Below are 21,944 nucleotides of genomic sequence, written 5' to 3'. Positions count from 1 at the left end.
GTATATTAATGTGCTGATTCTATTACTCTCGACCATATAAAAGGATAGGAGAGTGTGTGTGTGTGTGTGTGTGTGTGTGTGTGTGTGTGTGTGTGTGTGTATTCTATGCTAGTATGTCATAAAATTGTATTAGTAAATTCAAGAGGAGAGGGGGGTTAAGGGGTGGAAGAACTTCGGGTTTTCTTCCCACATCAAGCTGACACGCCAGGGTTTGACTAAAAATCTGTTCAAAGCGGCTCCCAAAAACTAACTCACCTATTAACATACATTTGTAGATTGAAAATGTAAAAGAAATGGTCGAAAATAATGTACGGAGTGATAACGTGAATTTTAACATGAAAACTTCGAGGTTATTGATTCGAAGTACTTCATCTGCAATAGCCAACAGAGAAACATTTGCGAGGAGATATATGATCAAGGTCAAACACAACAAGGTCAGGGATAAAGGTTGTACATATGCCATGTGACATCTATCACACGTCCTCGTTAGAGGCAATGTCAAGGTCAGGTATCAGTTTCGTCGCGTCGGCATTATTTCAGCCATATAGCGACGCGACCAAGTTCATATATTCGCAATTTAGTCATTTATGAATAGTTATATTTAAAAACAATTTATGAAACATATTTGAGTACGATAATAGGGTAATTAAGGATGGAAGTATGGTTGAAAGTGTTCGGATGGAAGTAGGGTTGAAAGTGTTCACATTTATAGTGGTTTGTTTGTTGTTTAACTCCGCCCTCAAATATTCCAGCGATATGACGACAGCAAGTAAATTATTGTTTGTTTGTTTGTTTGTTTGTTTGCTTGTTGTCTAACGCCGCACTCAGCAATATTACAGCTATATGACGGCGGTCTGCAAATAATCGAGTCTTGACCATACAACCCTGTGACTGATATAACGAGCATCGATCTACGCAGTTTGAATACGATGACTTGCATCAACCAAGTCAGCGATTGTTAGATGAGTTTCGAGTTACTGGGGTGTACGTCCCGCTAGCAGAGGTCAAGAGTACTGTTCAATAAGAAAGGTATTCCCAAGTATTTCCAACTTAAGTCCATTTTAAGCAACTCATGCAATACTCAAATTCAAAAGAATCTGAAACATGTATTATTAATTTTAAGTTTAAAAAATCCACATAGTATTATAAATGATATTGACAATGTAGCTTTGATTAACCTATCAATAATACACGTAATAATTAGGATCTTGACATTATGGCTTCAATAATGTCTTAACCGTACACAATGCACAACGTCTATAGTTAACTAATGAATATATTTAAAAAATACTTCTCACTGAGTTTGAATGTCTTGAAAAGGAAAACAAAGACGAATATATCGTTGTCAACATGAATATCGTTGTCAACATGAATATAATTAATTAGGTCATCATCTGATAGAATCACATTAGAAAATACAATGCGACAGGATGAATCACGTGGCAAGGTGTCCTCAGCACACGTGGGGTCCCCCCCCCCCCCCCCCCCAAAAAAAAAAAAAAAAAAAAACACACACAAAAAAAGTTTTCACCCTGACAGGGAAACTGCCGCGTTGTAAAAGTGAAATTGTTCCTGTTAATGTTGTTCCCGTGTGACAATAGCGTGTGTGTCGACCACCTCCATTAATGCGCGATACCACACGTCGTCTTCCTAATCATGGCATGAGAGATTAACTTTAGTAACATGAGTGAGTGAGTGAGTTGGGTTAAACGTCGCTTTTAACAGTATTCCAGTTATATCACGGCGTGTCAGTTTAATGTGGGAGGAAAGCCCGAAGTGATGCAGGTCTTAAACGTTTACCACTTCGGTGAAACCCAGGAGCACGGGCATGGTGCTGATAAACCTAGAAACCTAATCGGGACGAACCGGGATTCGAACCCACAATCATTGGTTTCTGGCATGTCAAAGGAACGCAACTCTGCACAGCGAATCGAGGCGCCTTAGATGACTGGGCCACCCGTGCCCCCTTTAGTAATATAAAACAATCGGGTCATGACATGATAGATTAACTATTGCTATATGAAAGAATCGGGTGGTCCTTAACTTCTTTTGAGTAGTATATATGTGAATTGATACAACCGATTCTTGTGATACGAGGCGACATAATGGATCGAGTGGTCAGCCTCGGTGCTTTGTTTGATTGCGCGTGATCGTTCCCCGACGGCGGAGGACGTTGTTCATAAATTCAACCACGGACTTCAATTCCGGACAATTACTTTACTTGCCGTCGTCACATAGCTCGACTATTGCTGAATGCGGAGATTTACGACAAATAATATGTCTGTGAACCATATTTCTACCCTTACTTACCCTGGCGATATGATACTGAATGCCACCTTGACCTTGACATTGGCACTAACAATGACGTGCGATTAATGTCACATTGACAGCATATTTACAGACGTTCTCCTAAATGAGTTTGGGTTGACTTCATCAGTTAGATCGTAATCTCCTCGCAAATATTTCCCTGCAGGCTATTGCAGATAAAGTAGCTTATCTTATCAATTACCTCAAACTCGAAGTTTCAAGAAAATTCACGTTATCATCCCGTACATAATTCAGACGTAGTCATTCAGACATTACTTCCGCCTAATTCCTTCAGCATTTTCAATCGACAAGTTTAAGTGTTTTGTTTGCAAGATGTTGTTTGTTTGTTTGTTTGTTTGTTTGTTTGTTTGTTTGTTTGTTGTTTAACGCTCAGCAATATTCCAGCTTCATGACGGTATCGAATCTGGACCAGACAATCCAGTGATTGACATCATGAGCATCGATCCCCGCAATTGGGATACGATGACATGCATCAACCAAGCCAGCTAGCCTGACCACCCGTTAGTCGCCTCTTACAAGCATAGTCACGTTTAAGTGAGTAGGTGAGTTTGGTTTTTAGAACCGCTTTGATCAGTGTGTTCAGTTTCATCACGGCGTGTCAGCTTGGTGTGGTAGGAAAACCGGAAGGGAAGCCTGTATTGGACGTTAACCATTTTTGGTACGGGTACAGTGCTGACAAACAAGAAGCTGATGGATGATGGATGCATAGACTGGACCACCCTTTGGGTGATACAACCATTTACACAATTGTATGCATTTTATAGTATTTATAGATACATCCGCGCATAGAATAAACACGCACGCACAGACACACAAACATACAAAGGCATGTTATATACACTCTCCTGTGCATTTATATAGTCTAGAGAAATAGAATTATTACATTAATATGCCTCTCAAAGATTCCTTGGTGTAAACTGAGTACTTCAAATGTGACGGTATATGGTGAATGTTGACGTATACATTTCTGTACATTTGTAAAAGTGAGCTTCATATAAAGTTCAATGACAATATAATTTTACTGAAATTAAATAATGGAAGTTTTAATACATATTCATAAAGACATCTCGACTTTAAGGTAGTAATTTACAATTTGCACGTGTTTGTTCATGCACGGCGCACAATTTGGATTTTTGCCTGTTTTCTTGGAGCATGATACTCACACATGTTTTTTTTAATGTGAACAGCAATGATTGTTTAGCTATAAATGCTCATAAAAATACTTTTGTTTTTGCCGTAAATAACACTAACGTCTACACAGATAACAGGAAGGACACAAAATGAATGTTATCTACAACAGGGCTACACTCATGACTTGCCAACGGCCGGTCGTCTTGACTGTACACACGATAGGGCTGTTGGTGCATGATTGTCTCAAACCTATCATCAGTGTCTCTTTCATTATGAAGCCAGCCCAGCTTTTGTTGTTCTAAAATGCTCTAATTGTGGTCAAAGGCGACTACATCAATGAAACTCGATTGATGGCGTATCCTCATATATTGACATCACAGGTCGTTACTCATAATGTCGATCACTGGATTGTCTGGCTCAAACTCGATGCTTTACAAGTCACCGTCACATGGCGTGTGTGTTTAAACAACAAATAACAAACATAAGATCCAACTGAAATCAAAATCAAGAAGCAGTTTTGAATAAACAGTCCACTACGTCTTGATTAAAGTCTTAATTTGTAAATTTTACAGAATATTTTGAAATGGAGATGTAATCGTAGTGCAAGCGTTCGTATCATTGTTGCATTTAAACACCTTTAACTTCGCGACAACACAGTACTTGATGGCACTTTGCGCTGAACAGCTTTGACGTGAAACTGTATATGATGGGGTTGGCAACGGCGTTCACGTAGGGACAATACCAGGCGAGATTGAGAAGCGTCATTTTGGTCAAAGACAGGTCATCCAATTCGGGGTGAAGGGTATAGATCAAGGTCAATGTCATCGTAGGAGAGACACAGAAGAAGTACACAATGGTGAGGATGAAAAATATCTTTGTGGAGATTCTTTTCTTTGGAATCTGATCTTTGTGCTGCTCCCTGTGACGATGGATGACTCGTCCTATGAGTCCATACATGACTCCCATGAAAGCTGCAATGGCTAGGTACCCTACGTTCAGAAGGATTGAGAACATTAACGATTGTCCGTTCTGCTTGAATTTCTCTTGATAGCCACACCCAGGAAACTCAACACTCGTGTTACCAAGATAGACTTTGTTGTGGGTGACACCAACGATGAAGAGAACGGGTACGCTTAGCAGAAGCACAACGATGATGCCTCCAAGAAATAGCTTCTTTACCAGAGATTTGGTTATCTGTGGAGCGAGAGGACGGCATATCTTCCTGTAGCGCTCGACTGCGATGATGCTCAGAAGGATGCCAGAGGTTACGGTTGTGAAATTGCTCATGAAGGTGATGTACTTGCACATGTGAGGCGTGTCATTGGAACGGGTGAAGAAGGTAAAGTAGAACGAACTGGGAAGACACACGCTGATGCTGAACAAGTCGAGCGTCGCTAATGATTTGACAAAAAGCCCGTACATTGTCGGCGCCATGTGACGATGATATATATACAGGACCAAACAGTTACCAAAGAAGCCAAGCACGAACAGGATGACAGCAAAGACGAGTACAGGCCACAGCAGGCTGGTTGACATGTCAGCATATATGGGCAAGGTGGAGTTGGGGCCGTCCATTACCTGTTGTGGGAGGTGCCTACTGAAATAGGAATAATTGTTATGAACACACAATGCCATTTAGAAAGTGGTCAAATGTAACAAATGCTATGTTTGGGATAACACTTTTTAGTATAGTACAGATTCAACAGTGTTGATTTGATTTGATCAACAAATGTGCTTCCTGTCACATTTAACTTAAATAGAACGAGTAAGTGAAAAGCTTTATTCACTCACTCAACAACATGGCCAATACTCGTGATGTTTGAATAAAACTATTCTAAAAAAACACATTGTACCATTTGTTTACAAGCAAGAAAATTATTTTCTCCTGGAATTTAACTAGGTGCTTTTGACTGACAAAGACACCCGGGCCATGTTACGTTTTGAAAAGTCTGAATAACTGAAGTGGACGATAAACAAGATTATATTGTGAGAAATAAAGACATGAAAACTTTGGATTGTGTTTCTTTGTTAAATATGAGAAATCCAGATTGTTAAATATGAGTGAGTGAGTCAATTGGGTTTAACGCCGCTTTTAACATTATTCCAGTTATATCGGGGTGTGTCAGCTTAATATTGGAGGAAAGCCCGAAGTGATGCAGGTCTCAGACGTTTACCACTTTGGTGAAACCCACGAGCACGGGTATGGTGCTGACAAACCTAGAAACATAATCTGGGTGAACCGGGATTCGAACCCACAATCATAGGTTTCTGGCTTGTCCAGGGGACGCAACACAGCGAATCGCGGCGCCTTAGACGACTGGGCCACCCGTGGCCCCTGTTAAATATGAGAAATCCAGATTGTTAAATATGAGGAATCCAGATTGTTAAATATGAGGAATCCAGATTGTTAAATATGAGAAATCCAGATTGTTAAATATGAGGAATCCAGATTGTTAAATTTGAGAAATCCAGATTGTTAAATATTAGGAATCCAGATTGTTAAATATGAGAAATCCAGATTGTTAAATATGAGAAATCCAGATTGTTAAATATGAGGAATCCGGATGGTTTTAGATAGTTGCATATCAGGCACTCAATAATATCCGACCATAAGATAAATCAGAATTATTTAATTAAACCAACACACATTTTATTTGCCTGTCCCAGATATAAGAATGGATATTACTTACTGTAAATTCTGGAAATTAATGCGTCTCCAAATTAATACGACTGTTGAATCCCTAGCCAAAGATGCGACTCCCCTAATCCCATTCCCAGTGGAATGATACACATCCTTACCTTTGATCCAATCAAACAGCAAATAGCACCGCTAACACAGTATGAATGTTAACTCTGTTGACTGGCATTGAGGAAGTTCAAAGTCAATAAAATAATTGAACCAATCACAGTTCACCCATTGGCTTGCTGAGATGTCAACACGCTTGACACGAGTGGGTAGAACTCTTGACCCCAGCAGTGATAACTGTGTATTGTGTATTTGGTTTCCAGGTGTCCAAATTAGAATAATAGTGATTCTTTAAATGTATTGTCCGGTTTTGGAAACATAGAAAACATAACAATGTTTGGGGATGATATGTCCGATAGTTTTTTTATCCCCGACCAGACTGTTGGAACATTAGTAGTTCTCCAAGATGAAAATGTATTCCTTTTGGGGGAAACATTTGAGGTTGGTATGTTCATAGGTAACATAAAACACCATTTAGATGTTTGCTGGCAGATAATATTATCAGATTTTGGTAATATATGAAACAAAACTAAACAACATGAACATTATTGATATATTTTAAGCATGCTGAACTTTTTGTGAGATATCTCAAAAATTTGATAATTGAAATCAAATAACAATGACATAATTTCAATTTTCAGATTTTCTCATCATGAAACTTGATAATCAGCATGTATGAAATGGTATATATAATCAGTTACATTTCATACATGCTGATAATCAGCATGTATGAAATGGTATATATAATCAGTTTTGGATAATTCATAAACAATGTAATATTTACATATATCCACCTTTCAAGATAGAGTGTAAATAGACAGTTAATATATATTTGTTATTTATTTGTTTAAATTTATGAAAAGAATATATATTTTTGTTTGGTCATAAGTATTATCAAATCATACATTCATCTGCATGAACGTCATTATTTAGACCAGACACACTTACTGGTACATTGGAAAACCTGTTTCACTAACTCTTATTCTGGAGGTGGCCAGATTTAATTTTTATATTCCACAATACTTATGTAATTTAGTTTAGTAGATTTGGAGTATGAATAGTTTGGAGCCAGTGGTTTCATGATCAGTGTCAAAGAAAGGATATACAAAAGTTTGAAAGAAGACAAATTACATTTTATCTTGTCACTCTGAACTGGAGTGCAACAAAATCTATCTAAGATCCAGATTGCAACCTTAATTGTTTTATTAATCTACTGATATGGTTTCTATTGTCATTCTGAAATCAACAAATATTTAATTATTGTCCTGCTATGACAGGATAATTGTATAAGTAGCCTCCTTTTGGTATACAATTCCCCATCATGACATAGGATTAGGTCAGGGTGTTCAAGAAGTTGATGTTTGTATCAATTCTTATATACCTTCTATTTCATGAGTATTTATACCTATTAATTTTAAGTTTCCATCTAACTTGTTTTAAACATTTCACACAATATTACGTTTCGTGCACGGTACAACCTTAATCGTCAATAATCGGTTAAATAAGTGATGTTTGAAGGAAAAGTTTCATCTATCAATGTACACACTGAATAGAGTTATCGCCCCTTCTGAATATTTATTTTGACAAACGAGTTATTTTGTAAACATCGTAATATGTCTGGATGCAAATCATAGCAGAAAAAGTGTCTTATGTCAAGATAGTGCGTGGTGCAGCAAACACCACAAGTAAACGTGAAATAAACATGATCGACGATCTCGAGTTCGCCAAGCCACGCGTTGACTGAGCAAATGAGCAAAATACAAGGACGTGTTTCATGTTTTGCAGTTCATTTACGATACAAAACTTCTATCGTTGAATAAACTATCACACTGTACCCATATGCCGGCGATATTATGATAAAACAATTTATTTCGGAAATACGTATCTCAGAAATGCACCTTTCGCTTCAATTCTGGGATCCTGACAGCAAAATGCGAATTCCAGTGCATTAGATGCATATTTTAGTTGGACCTCAGGATTAAATGTGCAATATCTTCTGTATTAGATACAGAGGATACCATTTTTTGTTTGAAATGTCTATCAGTGAAATGCACAACATGCTCTCTGTTCCCTATCAGCTGATGCGATTCACACCGCATGGAGCTATGCTCTCCAAGCCTCGTTTTCGATCCAAGATGGCGAAAGTGTGAAAAAGGTAAATACTTGTGAACTATAAGGATCGGGTGAACAGGCTCACTGTGTCATCGATCACGCCCAGAAAGCCTGCATTGTTGTTCATGCTTTCAGTCACTGGATTGCCTGGTCCAGACTCGATTGTTTACAGGCCGATGTGATCAAGCTGGGATGCTGCTGACAGATACCCTAAGCACTATTCACTCAATTACTCCGCATGTGGGACTGATTGACTTGATATTACAGCGCCAATTCATTCACTTTTGGAAAATAAACATGCTAAAAAGATAAAAACTGGGAATTTGTGAGCTGGGGTCGTTTTAAAATAGTAATTTCTTTCAGAAAATACTGGAAAAAAATAGTTTGCCTCAAGTTTGAAAAACTCTTCGCTGGAGATGATGGGTGTCCTGAAAAATAATATTTTGAAAAACAAAGCCAGTGGGAGTTATTTTGGCATGTCAATGAACAGACATGGAAATTCAAGCACACACGCAAAAGGGATATTGCAAATATGAATGAAAGCACAATGATATTGAACAGTAGTTATCATTGTTAATAATTCTAAGAATACTACCTCTATTAGATCTCTGCCATAAATCCTGTATTTTGGCTTCAGTCCGACTAACTAAAACTTTCAGATTTTCAACAGACGACCTCTTCACTGTCAATTACAAACAACTAGTTGTTGCCAAGTAGCATCGTAACCACCTAGGCTATGACGAATGCAATGGCGGCAATCTCACATCCACCCTACCTATTTCCCACATCTAACTACTAGAGGTAGATGAATTGTGGAGGTGGGTGGGAGAACTTCGGATGTAAAAAAGGTAGTATTCTTAGAATTATTAACAATGATAACTATTGTTCGATAATTCTTACGAAATCTCTACCTCTATTACATCTCTGCCAGAATATACCAGAGGGACCCGGTGGGATCCGTCTCTTGTAACTCCCTGTGTAATTGACAGTTATCCTCTTCTGGAAACCATTCTGATTCTAAAACTAATTCTAAAAGATAATTTCCTCTGAAATTTGCCCTGAGGAATAAGGTATCAAGAATCAGTCAAATATGTGATACATTCACTAGAATTACCGTTGTGACACTATTACGGTGCTGACGTCACTTCAGGTACTGACGTCATTTGGGGCTGCAAGATAGGATGAGTCTCCTTCGATGACATCTATGCGGATCTGTAGCCACGAGATAGAACTTGAGAGCTCTGATAAGAGTCTGTCTGGGTGATTTACTGTTGGTTCTAAGGCAGGAATGGTATAGTGAAACTCTTGCTGCTGTCGCCATGGCTAGGAGGAAGGAGCTTTCCTGGCCTTTTGGAGTAAGTTAGCTTTAGCCATGGGCTCATAAGGATCCATTAACACTGCCGATAGTACAACAGATAGATTTCACTTGGGGAAGATACAAGGTGTTCGAACATCTTCTAGTAGAAAGGATCTCATTAGTCTCCTTAGAACGGGATTGTTTCTGATTGATAATCCGCCATGTTGAAGTACAGAGTGAAGAGTCAATCTATAACCTTCTATCGTCCCATGTTGGAATTTATTATCCTGACGTAGATGTAGTAGAACATCCGCTACCATAGGGATTGATATGGCATTAGTTATAATCCCTTGTCGTCTTCTCCACTGTACGAACTTGTCCCATTGGTTGTCACATAAAAGGGAGGATGAAGGTTTTTAAGGACCTTGCCACAGCTTCTGAGGCAAGCTCAGAGTTTCCGGATGTCTGCATTTTCTGATGATAACTTCCAAGCGGTTAGATGTAGGCTGGACAGATTGTCATGAAAAATGCTGGGTTGTCGTAACAGATCTCGACGAAGAGGTAACTTGATAGGTTCTTACATAAGTAGTCTTAGTAGTCTGGGGAACCACGCCCTGCTGGGCCATATTGGAGCTATCAGTATAATTATGCAATCTGTCTCCTCCACCTTGTGGATGACTTTGTCTAGAAGAGATCATGGTTGGAATGCGAATGCAAACAGACCCGTCCAATACATCAATACTGCGACGATCTAAGGAGCTCTTGGGTCGGGAACTGGACTGACATAAACCGGAAGTTGGTTGTTCTGGCAGGTGGCAAATAGATCCAGGTGTGGTGTGTCCTATAATGTGGTTATCCAAGCGAAGATCTGGGGATGTAGTGTCCATTCTGTTCCCACTATTCTCCCCTGGCGGGAAAGGCTGTTGGCAAAGATATTCAGTTTCCCGGGTATATGTCTCGCTTCCATCTGGGAATTGAAGGAGTCTGGCAAGGCAAACATTCGTGTAATCTCCGTCATCAGGGAGCTTGATTTGGTTCATCCCTGTTTCTGGATGTAGGCCACTACTGGGGAGTTGTCCGTGACTATGAGGATGGACGATTGGGAAAGACGTATCTTCCATTCCAGGATTGCGTAATATATGGCCTTCAAGTCCCTGCAGTTGATATGAAGGTTCTTCTCACCGGCGTTCCAAGATCCCTGAACCGTGAGATATGGGCTCCCCATCCCGAATCTGACGCGTCTCTGAATAGATGGTGTTCGGGTGCGGAGAAGTCAGAGGGATGCTGCCCATCAGATGCTCTCTGTGAGTCCACCAATGCTGGTCTCGTACTAAGCTGGGAGACAACTGAGTCTTGACCTCAAGGCGGTGGGGTCGTATAGTGTTGATCCATGTCTGTAGGAGGACGTAGCATCAGTCTTCCTCTGAAAATCTTATCCTGTAGAGACGTTAAGTTGCCTAGAAGAGACATCCATCACCTCAGAGACTTGCTGGGTTGACTTGAAAGTGATTAAATCATCTTGATAGTCTTGTTGAATCCTCTAGTGGGCATAGATACACCTTGTTTAGTTGGAATCTTGCTCCGATGCATATGGTGTCTTGAACCAGAGTGGTCTCGGACTTGGAGGGATTGACTAGGAAGCCTAGGTAGGTCATAAGTTGGACCAAGAATATCATGTTCTTATGTACCAGGTATCCATGGATTCGAACTAGCTGGAGGCAAAGTTTAAGACTGGTGCTGTAATCCTGGTTAATAACCAAGGGACTATTGATATCCCGAATTGTTAGACCTGTAACTCGTATCGTTGACCATTGATCGCGAAGCGTAGATATTTCCGTGACGATGGGTGTATCGGGACGTGAAGATAAGGATTCCATTTGGAATTTTGGCAGAGGTACCAGGTATCTTTTGTTGAGGATCTTTAGATCGATTATCATCCTCATTTCGGTCGTATTTTTCTAGGAAGACCGGAGAATAAAAACCTTTGGTGTTGTTGGTCTCTGATAGTCTCCGAAAGGTTGGCTTCTTTAGTAGCTTCCTGACGGCTAAATCTGCTGCGGCTAACTTGGGGCCGACTAGATGAAATCTGCGTCCGGCAGCTTGGGTCTTCAAGGTAGAATGTTTCTTGAAGTGCAGTTTGTACCTGTGAGCCACAACGTCTAGAATCTAGCAGTCGGCCGTAACTTGCTTCCAATTTTCGGCGTATGACAGAAGGCGGCATTAAGTTGAAAGATGGTAGGCGTAAATCACAGTCCATAAACATAACCAGGTCGAAAAGGTCTATAACATCGGAGAGGGTGGCAGGAAAGTCAGAACCTGCGTCAACCTCTGCCCCCAGATCTTCCACGGTGATTGAATCCTCGTTGTTGTAATCTGGCTGGCGAAAAGATTCCTGAGAAGATTGGCGCTTGTGGTACCCCCGACTCGGTTGGAAAGAATCCTTCCTAGAGGGGACAAACTTCTTCTTAGGGTGCTGTTTAGATGATGAAGCTTTGTGGTCCCAGGGACGCTTATGGGGATGGGAAGATCCATGGCCCATGGGCTTTAGCAGCAAGGTTGATAGTTGCTGTTTGGAATCGTTACGTAGTATCTTGTCTGAATTCATCTATAACGTGTCCCAATTTCCCGTTGAATGTCGTGGGAGCTGACATGGGTTGTGACATTATCAACCTCTTGGTTTGGTTAGAGACACCTCTGGAGCGGATCTGAGATAAGAGTTGCTGTTGCCATAATAGTTGTGAAGACATCCAGACTTGGGAGGGGAGTAAGTCTTCTTGTATTCTGACTATAGTATCAAGAAGACTATGGATGAGTCCGACTTGATCAATCCTAATAGTCATGGGCGTGTCTCCGGTTATGCCTTTATACCATGATGTAATGGTATCCGACAAACCGACAAACCAGTTAATGTAAGCGCCAATGTCCATTGAGTATCTGGCCCAAAAATGGCAAGTAGGTTTCAATCCCGATAAGACCAAAACTATAACATTCAGTCGCAAAGTCAATTCTGGTTTTCGACTAAACTTATACATGGGGAGTATTGTTATTGAACAAGTACAAAGTCATAAACATTTAGGAATTACACTTCAATCTGATTGTTCATGGAAAATACACATTAACGAAATTATTAGAAAAATCAGTCCAATGATCAACTGCCTAAGGAGCTTTAAATACAGACCAACAAGAAATACGCTTGAAACTATGTACACATCTTTTATCCTACCAAACTTCGACTACTGCTGTCATATTTGGGACAACTGTACAAACGAACAATCATTGTTACTCGAGAATTTACATTTGGACGCATTGAGAACTATTTGTGGGGCGGTTCGGGGTACCAGTCATGTTAAAATTTATAACGAAACAAACTTTCAGTCCTTAGAGGAACGACGACACCGCTTCAAATTGATTACAGTTTACAAAATGAAAAACAGTATTTCACCTGTATATCTCAACGATCTCATTCCAAGTCCAGTCTCTGATAATAGCAATTATAACCTTAGAAATAGATTTCACATACAAACAATCAAATGTAGAACCCAGACCTATGCTGAATCATTTCTTCTGGATACGATTAATCTGTGGAACGCTCTACCCAATGAAGTTGCTAATTCTTGCTCATTAAACGAATTCAAATCCTTAATAAATCGTTCTGATACAATTATTAATAATTTTGACCTAAAATACGGTCATAGATCATGCCAAATTGTCCACTGTCGCCTTAGGCTCGGCTGCAGTGACCTAAACGCTGATAAGTTTAGACGACATGTATCAGACATATCAGACTGCACTTGTGGGTATCACTTTGAAGACGCAATTCATTTTTTCTATATATGTCAAAAATACCATAATATCAGAAACACTATGTACTTCTACACACATGGGTATGATTTAAAAACGATATTACATGGCAATAGTTCAGTTAGCAGTTCTACAAACATGACTATTCTTAAATCAGTTCACGATTTCATTGTCAAAAGCAAAAGATTCGAGTAGCTTAATTTTATGCATGTAGTAATGGAAAACTGCTATATCTTATTTCACAGACACCACTTGTATTGGCTTCATATATTTCATTTGTGCATTTAGTATGCTTATGTTTAGCACTATCTTACATATAATCTTATATGTAACCATCTGTTGTAAAGTTATTACCTGGAGAGGTATTTACATAAGCAAGTTTTGCTTGTTTACCGATCCAGATTTCTTTTGAAATAAAAATATGTTTAAACCATATGATGCTACTTGGCAACAACTAGTTATGTGTAATTGACAACGTCTGTTGAAAATCTGAAAATTTTAGTTAGTGTGACTGAAGCCAAAATACAAGATATATAGCAGAGATGTAACAATGGTAGAGATTTCGTAAGAATTATAAGATTTTCTACCTTAACAGGGGTTAATCTTTCCTCTCCGTGCTGCATTGCTTAAACTGTTACAAACCCACGAGCTTGACCTTGATATTGATGAGCAGTCACGAAAGTGAAACAGGCACTCAAAATCCCAATATACAGTACTGTTTCTGTAATTAATGCTTGTGGAAAACTATTCTTCGGGAATTCAGATCATCTTAAATGCACATTAACTGTCACTGTTACACACGCGGAAGCTCTGTTGGAAATTGTCATATTTCGGAAAACACCCGATATATACTCAACACATCTCGGGGAAACTGTAGATCACTGTTCACTGTCGCAAAACACCCGATATATACTCAACACATCTTTGGGCACTGTAGATCACTGTTCACTGTCGCAAAACACCCGATATATACTAAACACATCTTTTGGGCACTGTAGATCATTGTTCACTGTCGCTAAACACCCGATATATACTCAACACATCTTTGGGCACTGTAGATCACTGTTCACTGTCGCTAAACACCTGATATATACTCAAGACATCTTGGGGTACTGTAGATCACTGTTCACTGTCGCAAAACACCCGATATATACTCAAGACATCTTGGGGCACTGTAGATCACTGTTCACTGTCGCTAAACACCCGATATATACTCAACACATCTTGGGGCACTGTAGATCACTGTTAACTGTCGCAAAACACCCGATATATACTCAACACATCTTGGGGCACTGTAGATCACTGTTAACTGTCGCAAAACACCCGATATATACCCAACACATCTTTGGGCACTGTTGATCACTGGTCACTGTCGCTAAACACCCGATATGTACTCAACACATCTCGGGGGAACGGTCATCTTCCCGAGGCAAGAGAGTTAACTGACTTTAAAAATCCAGTTTCCACCCTTGCCGAACTAGGCTGGAATTCCTGGGCTCGATCGTAGCGCCACCAGTGGCTATTACGAGTTATGTCCCTTCTATGTATCTCCTATGGACCAATCAGATTCCACCTCACGTGTCACTTGCGGTGCACATTTTTTGCAAATCCTGCAATCGACCGAAATCTGAATCACTGTTCACTGTCGCTAAATACCCGATATATGCTCAACACATCTTGGGGCACTGTAGATCATTGTTCACTGTCGCTAAACACCCGATATATGCTCAACACATCTTGGAGGAACAGTAAATCACTGTTCAATGTTGCAAAATACCCGATATGTACTCAACACGTCTTGGAGAAACAGCAGATCACTTTCACTTTAACAACGAACATTCGTTTTCAAACTCAAGGCATTTTTTTTTCAAATATTTTCTGGAACAAATTGTTATTTTAAAAAGGTTTTATCTTCGGTAGCATGTTTATTTCACCAAAATGAACCAGAGATGGTTAACCCTATAATAGGCAGACTATCAAGTCAATCAGTCCGGCATGCGGAGCTAGTGAGTGAATGGTGCTCAGCTTCAGTCAGCAGGATTCCAGATCCACAGCGGCCTGTAGATAATCGAGTATGGTTGGTTGGTTTGTTGTTTAACGCCGCACTCAGCAATATTCCAGCTATATGACGGCGTTCTGTCAATAATCGAGTCTGGACCAGACAATCAAGTGATTGATATCATGAGCATCGATCTACGCAATTGGGGTCGATGGCATGCATCAACCAAGTCAGTGAGCCTGACTACCCGTTCGAGTCTTGACCAGGCAAACCAGTGACTGAAAGCATGAGCAACTAGGCAAGCTTTTCTGAGCGTGATCGATGACACAGTTAGCATGTTCACCCGATCTCTTTGAGTTCACAAGTATAGGTTCCTGGGGACAATTTAATTCCGGGATCCCGACGATCAAGTGACGAGCAGCAATCAAGAGGATAGATGATATAGGTAGGCAATGGATAGATAGGAGGATTGGTAGATAGGTGGTGAATGACAGATGTTTGTTAATTTGTTGTTGTTTTGGGGTTTTTTTGGTTATCACCACATTCAGCAATATTCCAGCTATATCACGGCAGTCTGTAAATATGGACCAGACAATCCAGTGATTGACATCATGAGCATCGATCTACGCAACTGGGAAATGATGACATGCAACATCCAAGTCAGCTATCCTATCCAGTTAGTTGTCTCTTACGACAAGCATGAGTTGCTGAAGACCAATTCTAACCCGGACCTTCACAGGGAATGTATGTATAAAATAACCGCACCTGAGGTATAAACACGAATAGGTCGATATATTATCACCCATGTAGTTGCGAATTGGACTTGTTGATTAACTTTCACTGAGCAAAGGCATTCAAGAAAGGAAGGGGTTATTCAGTCGTTGAATCAACCAGTATTCCTATGTAACAAATGTTATATTTGGGTGTTCATAGCTTTTGACCATGGGAGCTACATGTGCCAATTTATACTTGTCAGAGAGGTACACAAAGTACGTGGTCTAGACTACCAGTTGTCGGACTTTCATTTTTGTGGAAGCCTCCGTGGCTGACTTTTTGTGCTGGCGATTAGGTGGCTCACTCTGGGAGTTTGGGTTCGAATCCCGGATGGGACTCAACCCCAAACGTACTAGAATCTTTACTTTACTGAGAAAGTGATATCCCAAATATAACATTTGTTACATTTGACCATTCTAAATGGCATTGTGTGTTCATAACATTTATTCCTATTTCAGTAGGCACCTCCCACAACAGGTAATGGACGGACCCAACTCCACCTTGCCCATATATGCTGACATTGCCCATATATGCTGACATGTCAACAAGCCTGCTGTGGCATGTACTCGTCTTTGCTGTCTTCGTCTTTGTCAAAAAATGGGTGGCCAAGTCGTCTAAGGCGCCTCGATTCACTGTGCAGAGTTGCGACCCTTGGACACGCCAGAAACCTATGATTGTGGGTTTGATAATGTTTCTAGGTTTGTCAGCACCATACCCGTGTTCGTGGGTTTCACCGAAGTGGTAAATGTCTGAGACCTGCATCACTTCGTGAAATCCTCCCACATTAAGCTGACACGCCGCGATATAACTGGAATACTGTTAAAAGCGGCGTTAAACCAAACTCACTCACTCCTATATATGGTTTAAACATATTTTATTTCAAAAGAAATATGGATCGGTAAACAAGCAAAACTTGCTTATGTAAAATACCTCTCCAAGTAATAACTATTATATATAAGATAGTGCTGAACATAAACATACTAAATGCACAGATGAAATACATGAAGACAATACATTGAAGCAAGCGGTGTTTGTGTATTAAGACAATGCAGTTTTCCATTACTACATTGTATATGCATAAAATTAAGCTACTCAAATCTTTTGCTTTTGACAATGATTGAAGAATAGCCATGTTTGTAGCACTGCTGACTGAACTACTGCCATGTAATATCGCTTTTAAATCATACCCATGTGTGTAGAAATACAAAGTGTTTCTGATATTATTGTATTTTTGACTGGTATAGAAAAAGTGAATTGCATCTTGAAAGTGATATCCACAAGTGCAGTCCGGTATGTCGTCTAAATATATCAGCGTTTAAGTCAATGCAGCCGAGCCTGGGGCGACAGTGGACAGTTTGGTGAAATATGACCGTATTTCAAGTCTAAATTATTAATAATTGGACCTTTATGTATATATTATACCTTCACATGGCGCGTATGGTTTTACGCCGCTTTTAGCAATATTCCAGCAATATCACGGCGGGGGACACAAGAAATGGGCTTCACACATTGTACCCATGTCGGGAATCGAACCCGGGTCTTCGGCGTGACAAGCGAACGATTTAACCACTAGGCCACCTGACCGCCCCGACAATGTATGACATCACATGTGCAAGTACATCACTTTCACGAGCAATTTCACAACCGTCACCCCGGGCATCCTCCTGAACATCATCGCATTTGAGCGCTACAGGAAGATATGCCATCCTCTGGCTCCACAGATAACCCAATCTCTGGTAAAGAAGCATCACCTTGGTGCTTCTGCTAAGCATATAATGATACGAACGATTGAATGGGGTTTAACGTCGCGTCCAAGATTATTGCATGCACGTGTGTGTATGTCGGACTGATGCAGAATTATAGTGCTAGCCCACTGAGATACCATGCCGCAGTTTAACACGAATACCTCACTCAGACATAGTATACTGACTCTGAGCCTACCAGACAGGGTAACAACAAGTAACATCTTTTAACGTATTTTGGTAGGACGCGGCTGGGGATCGAATCCCGGACCTTCCGCTCTTCGGTCGGACGTTCTAACACTAGACCACGCAGACGGTCTTCTATTTCTTGGAGGCATCATCGTGGTGTTTCAGTTACGCATATAACAATTCTAACGATTGAATTATAATGAATTTCTCCAAATAATGTGTAAAATTTGAAAATTTTACGTAAAACTTGACTTGATTCTTATTTCAGTTGGGTCTTTTGTTCGTTTGTCCGTTATCACTCTGCAATATTCCAGCAGCCTGTAAATAATCGTCATAAAGGAATATGACTTGGATTAAGTATTATATGAAAATGCTACATCTGCTGATAATAACCTTGCTATTGTACAATCTGTCCATTTGTTCATTGCAAAATCTAAAAGATTTAAAATCTAAATATGTCTTCTTAACGATTACATCGATCAAATAGTTGTTTGTATGTGTGATATGCTGTTATGCTGTTTGTTTATGTATGTTTGTATTCGTGTGTGACTTGTATATCATCATATTAATATTTTCAACAGTAGGTACAATTAATCTAAATTTATTATTTTATGTACAGTTTACTCTTATTAATTGTTAAATGTCCTTTGTGGGGAGAGGTGTTTAAATAGGTTGAATCTTTTCACCAATCCTATTCCTTTTTCTTGGAAATAAATATTGTTTAAATCATAATCGTCTGGACAAGACAATCCAGTGATCATTATCATGAGTGACGACCTATGTCAGGATAAGATAACACCCAAACAACCAAGCTGACCGCCTTGTTCATATTGTCGCGTCTTATGACCAAAACATTATCGTGCACGAAATGCTGGGCTGGCTTCATCGTGAAAGAGACACATATAACATTACTGATTTGATAGATTTGAGAAAATTTTATTTACACCAATAGCAAAATCGTATGTACAGTGTTAACAGTGAGGCGAGAACAGCCGACACTGTCAACAAGAGGTAAGGATGAACATCATAAATATATATGTCCAATTTGTGATGGAATTCACAGAACGTTTCAGATCAAAGGTCGTCTGTTATATCGACGCTTTAGTAACTGCATATTATGGGCGATTCAGGATTTGAATGCATATGTGAATAATTGCACTCAGAAACATGACTTCTTAAATGCCTCTCACCTCCTCAAATGCATGTTTCCTTGAGTTTGGGGATTTTGGTATATATACAAATAATCAAAAGTTTAACATAGTGGGTTTGTATACACCCCAAATATATAAGGCGATATTTGTTTATTACTTGGCTTACGGATGCGCCGCTCTTTCAAAGTCCAAATGTTGAAAAAAATAAAAATAAAAATTACTCGTCTTTTTTTTAGTTACCGCCGATCTTTACTTTAACAAATGCATAAAAAGTTCCAAAAAAAAGAAACATTTCTTTTGCTCCGCGAGTGTAAAACAAAGGGAAGTCACTCTGATATTTCTCGCTGGGATCCATCAAAGCTTGTCAACGCAAAGCGCAGTGGTGACAGTTTAATCGCCCGTGCTGCCAAAATAGCGGAGACTTTCATGCATTTCGACCCATGACATGAATAAAGTGCCTGGGATATAATAAAAAGTTCTTGAAAAATTGAGTTGTTATACTCTTGTTACTCAAGAATATTTTTTTTATACCTACCTAACTTTTTAGGACAAAACTCAAGTAAAAAACATCTCAGGGGCTTTTCCTTTTTTTTAAATTGGCCTTCCTCACTTTTGAAATGAGTTTGAAATCCGTATACCAAGAAATAAAAAAGTTTCACCTAAAAGTGCACAATCATTAAAAACTAACGTTAACACTGAAGATGAAGATTAATACAGCCTTATAAACTATCAAAAAGTGCTGATAAAAGCCATTGCCACAGCACACATAGGACAGAAAAAACATTGGACAACAGGACAGTATTTCCTGTACAGCTGTTTATGAATAGTTGACAGTGACGAAGACTGTTACCCTACTCAGAATCGAAATGTCACATCCCTCTCAGTAGTGGTGAGTCCACTGAATCCACAATCTCTCTGATACACCTTGGCATGCTAATGATTGGTTGGTTTGTTGTTTAACGCCGCACTCAGCAATATTCCAGCTATATGACGGCGGTCTGTAAATAATCGAGTCTGGACCAGACCATCCAGTGATTGATATCATGAGCATCGATCCACGCAATTGGGACTGATGACATGCATCAACCAAGTCAGCGAGCCTGACCACCCGATCCCGTTAGTCGCCTTTTACGAGAAGCATAGTCGCCTTTTACGGCAAGCATGGGTTGCTGAAGACCTATTCTACCCCGAATCTTCAGGGGTTGATACACCTGGGCATGCTTATGACCAAATTATGCAGGTATTATTATTCAAAACAAACTACATGTATGCATAACTGTTGGTTATCAGTATATCATATGACCCTCAATCCAGTACAGATAAAATCATCTATTTTTATAACTTAAACGAATAACATAAAATTCTGTAACATACACAAAATAACCCTAAAACAAGCACCTGTAACTGAAAACATTCGATATAGTTACGTAAAAAGGTGAGAGAATGATACACAAATAAGAGTTTAATGCAAAATAAAAAGAGTAAAAATGGTTACATTTGAATCTTCATTCGTCACCACTCGCCCCTTTCCGTCACCTGTCGCTATTCGGCTTGTCCCGGAATAACACGAGTTGGTCACGAATGTTGAATCTTAGGATAAAAAACTACTTCCCTGAAAGCTTTTTGGTCCACACAACAGGATATGGCGAATAACTGAAGAACTACCAAATTAGCTTTTACAGGAGCTTCAACAGGTTTCCATTTAATCCACTTGGTTGTTTGCAGTTTTTATCAAATAGGGCCACTGATGCCTGATAAGACCTCAAAACAAGCCTTCTGGAAACCTATTCTAAACCTTTCTGGAGACCTATTCTATACCTTTCTAGAGACATATTCTAAAACTGTAGACATTCTAAACCTGGATACCTATTCTAAACCAGAACCTCCACAGAGGGGCTTCAAATATAAACATGATTTGAAGTATACTAAGAGCAGACAAGGATACAGCGCTAGGTGACACACTTACGAAAATGGGGATAAATCGATGTAAATAAAAGTTTACTTTTGTTTATTATTGTTTGAAATGATGCTTCAAATGCATCCTATTCGAACGACATCTCCAACCATTTAGTTAGGATCTATCCCCCTCCTGGAAAACCCCTACCAAATGTTGAACAGTATAATTATATACCACTCAGCTTTTGATAGGGATATTGAGATATGTGGTTCTATTTAAACATACACTTAACTTACTTTGAGAATAAGTTTTTTGTGTATTGGAACTATAAAAACATCCCTGTCAAAAATGGTGTAGTATATCGGGTGTTGAATATCAAAATGATTTGAAGTATCACAATCCACTGGTTATTGGTAGTGATATTATTCGGCAACACTTTTCTTAATTGCCATGTGTAATTGACAGACATAAATTAAAATTTGAATAAAAATAAAATTAGAAAAACTACTCATTTATTCTGCCAAATGCAATAAAAAGAAATAAGTATGGACAAATATGTTCAACACAGAAATAATAAATACACTTAGCTGCCTGGGGCCACTTGCACAAAGCAGTCATAACGCTAAGACAAGCACAAGCCTATGTTAAAGAGGGTTAATCCCTGGAATGTTCCTATGTAGTGGGCTGTAGCTATGCATGGATGATTAGCAGGATTAGCGGACTGGTGTTCACCATTGTGAACACTGATCAGGGTCCCCGAGGCCCAACACCAGGTGT

At 39.5% G+C, this 21,944-nt stretch overlaps 1 protein-coding gene across 1 annotated transcript; it reads right to left on the bottom strand.

The window, feature by feature from the left end:
* Positions 1–3,400: 3,400 nt before the first annotated feature.
* On the bottom strand, positions 3,401–5,019 carry LOC139455465 (neuromedin U receptor homolog nmur-2-like). Its single transcript, XM_071237016.1, has one exon. The coding sequence runs from the start codon at positions 4,993–4,995 to the stop codon at positions 4,087–4,089; it is 909 nt and encodes a 302-aa protein (XP_071093117.1). The 5' UTR covers positions 4,996–5,019; the 3' UTR covers positions 3,401–4,086.
* Between the last annotated feature and the right edge of the window lie 16,925 nt (positions 5,020–21,944).

This window comes from Haliotis cracherodii, unplaced genomic scaffold (genome assembly GCF_022045235.1).
Source record: "Haliotis cracherodii isolate W230 unplaced genomic scaffold, xgHalCrac1.p SCAF_11, whole genome shotgun sequence".
Classification (NCBI taxonomy): Eukaryota; Metazoa; Mollusca; class Gastropoda; order Lepetellida; family Haliotidae; genus Haliotis; species Haliotis cracherodii.
Note: the sequence above shows the minus strand (reverse complement) of the source record. Positions and strands in the feature narration are given on the sequence as shown.

What these genes read in the sequence shown, in the direction of transcription:
- LOC139455465 (XM_071237016.1), bottom strand. Translation starts at nt 4,995, where the DNA reads ATGTCAACCAGCCTGCTGTGGCCTGTACTCGTCTTTGCTGTCATCCTG.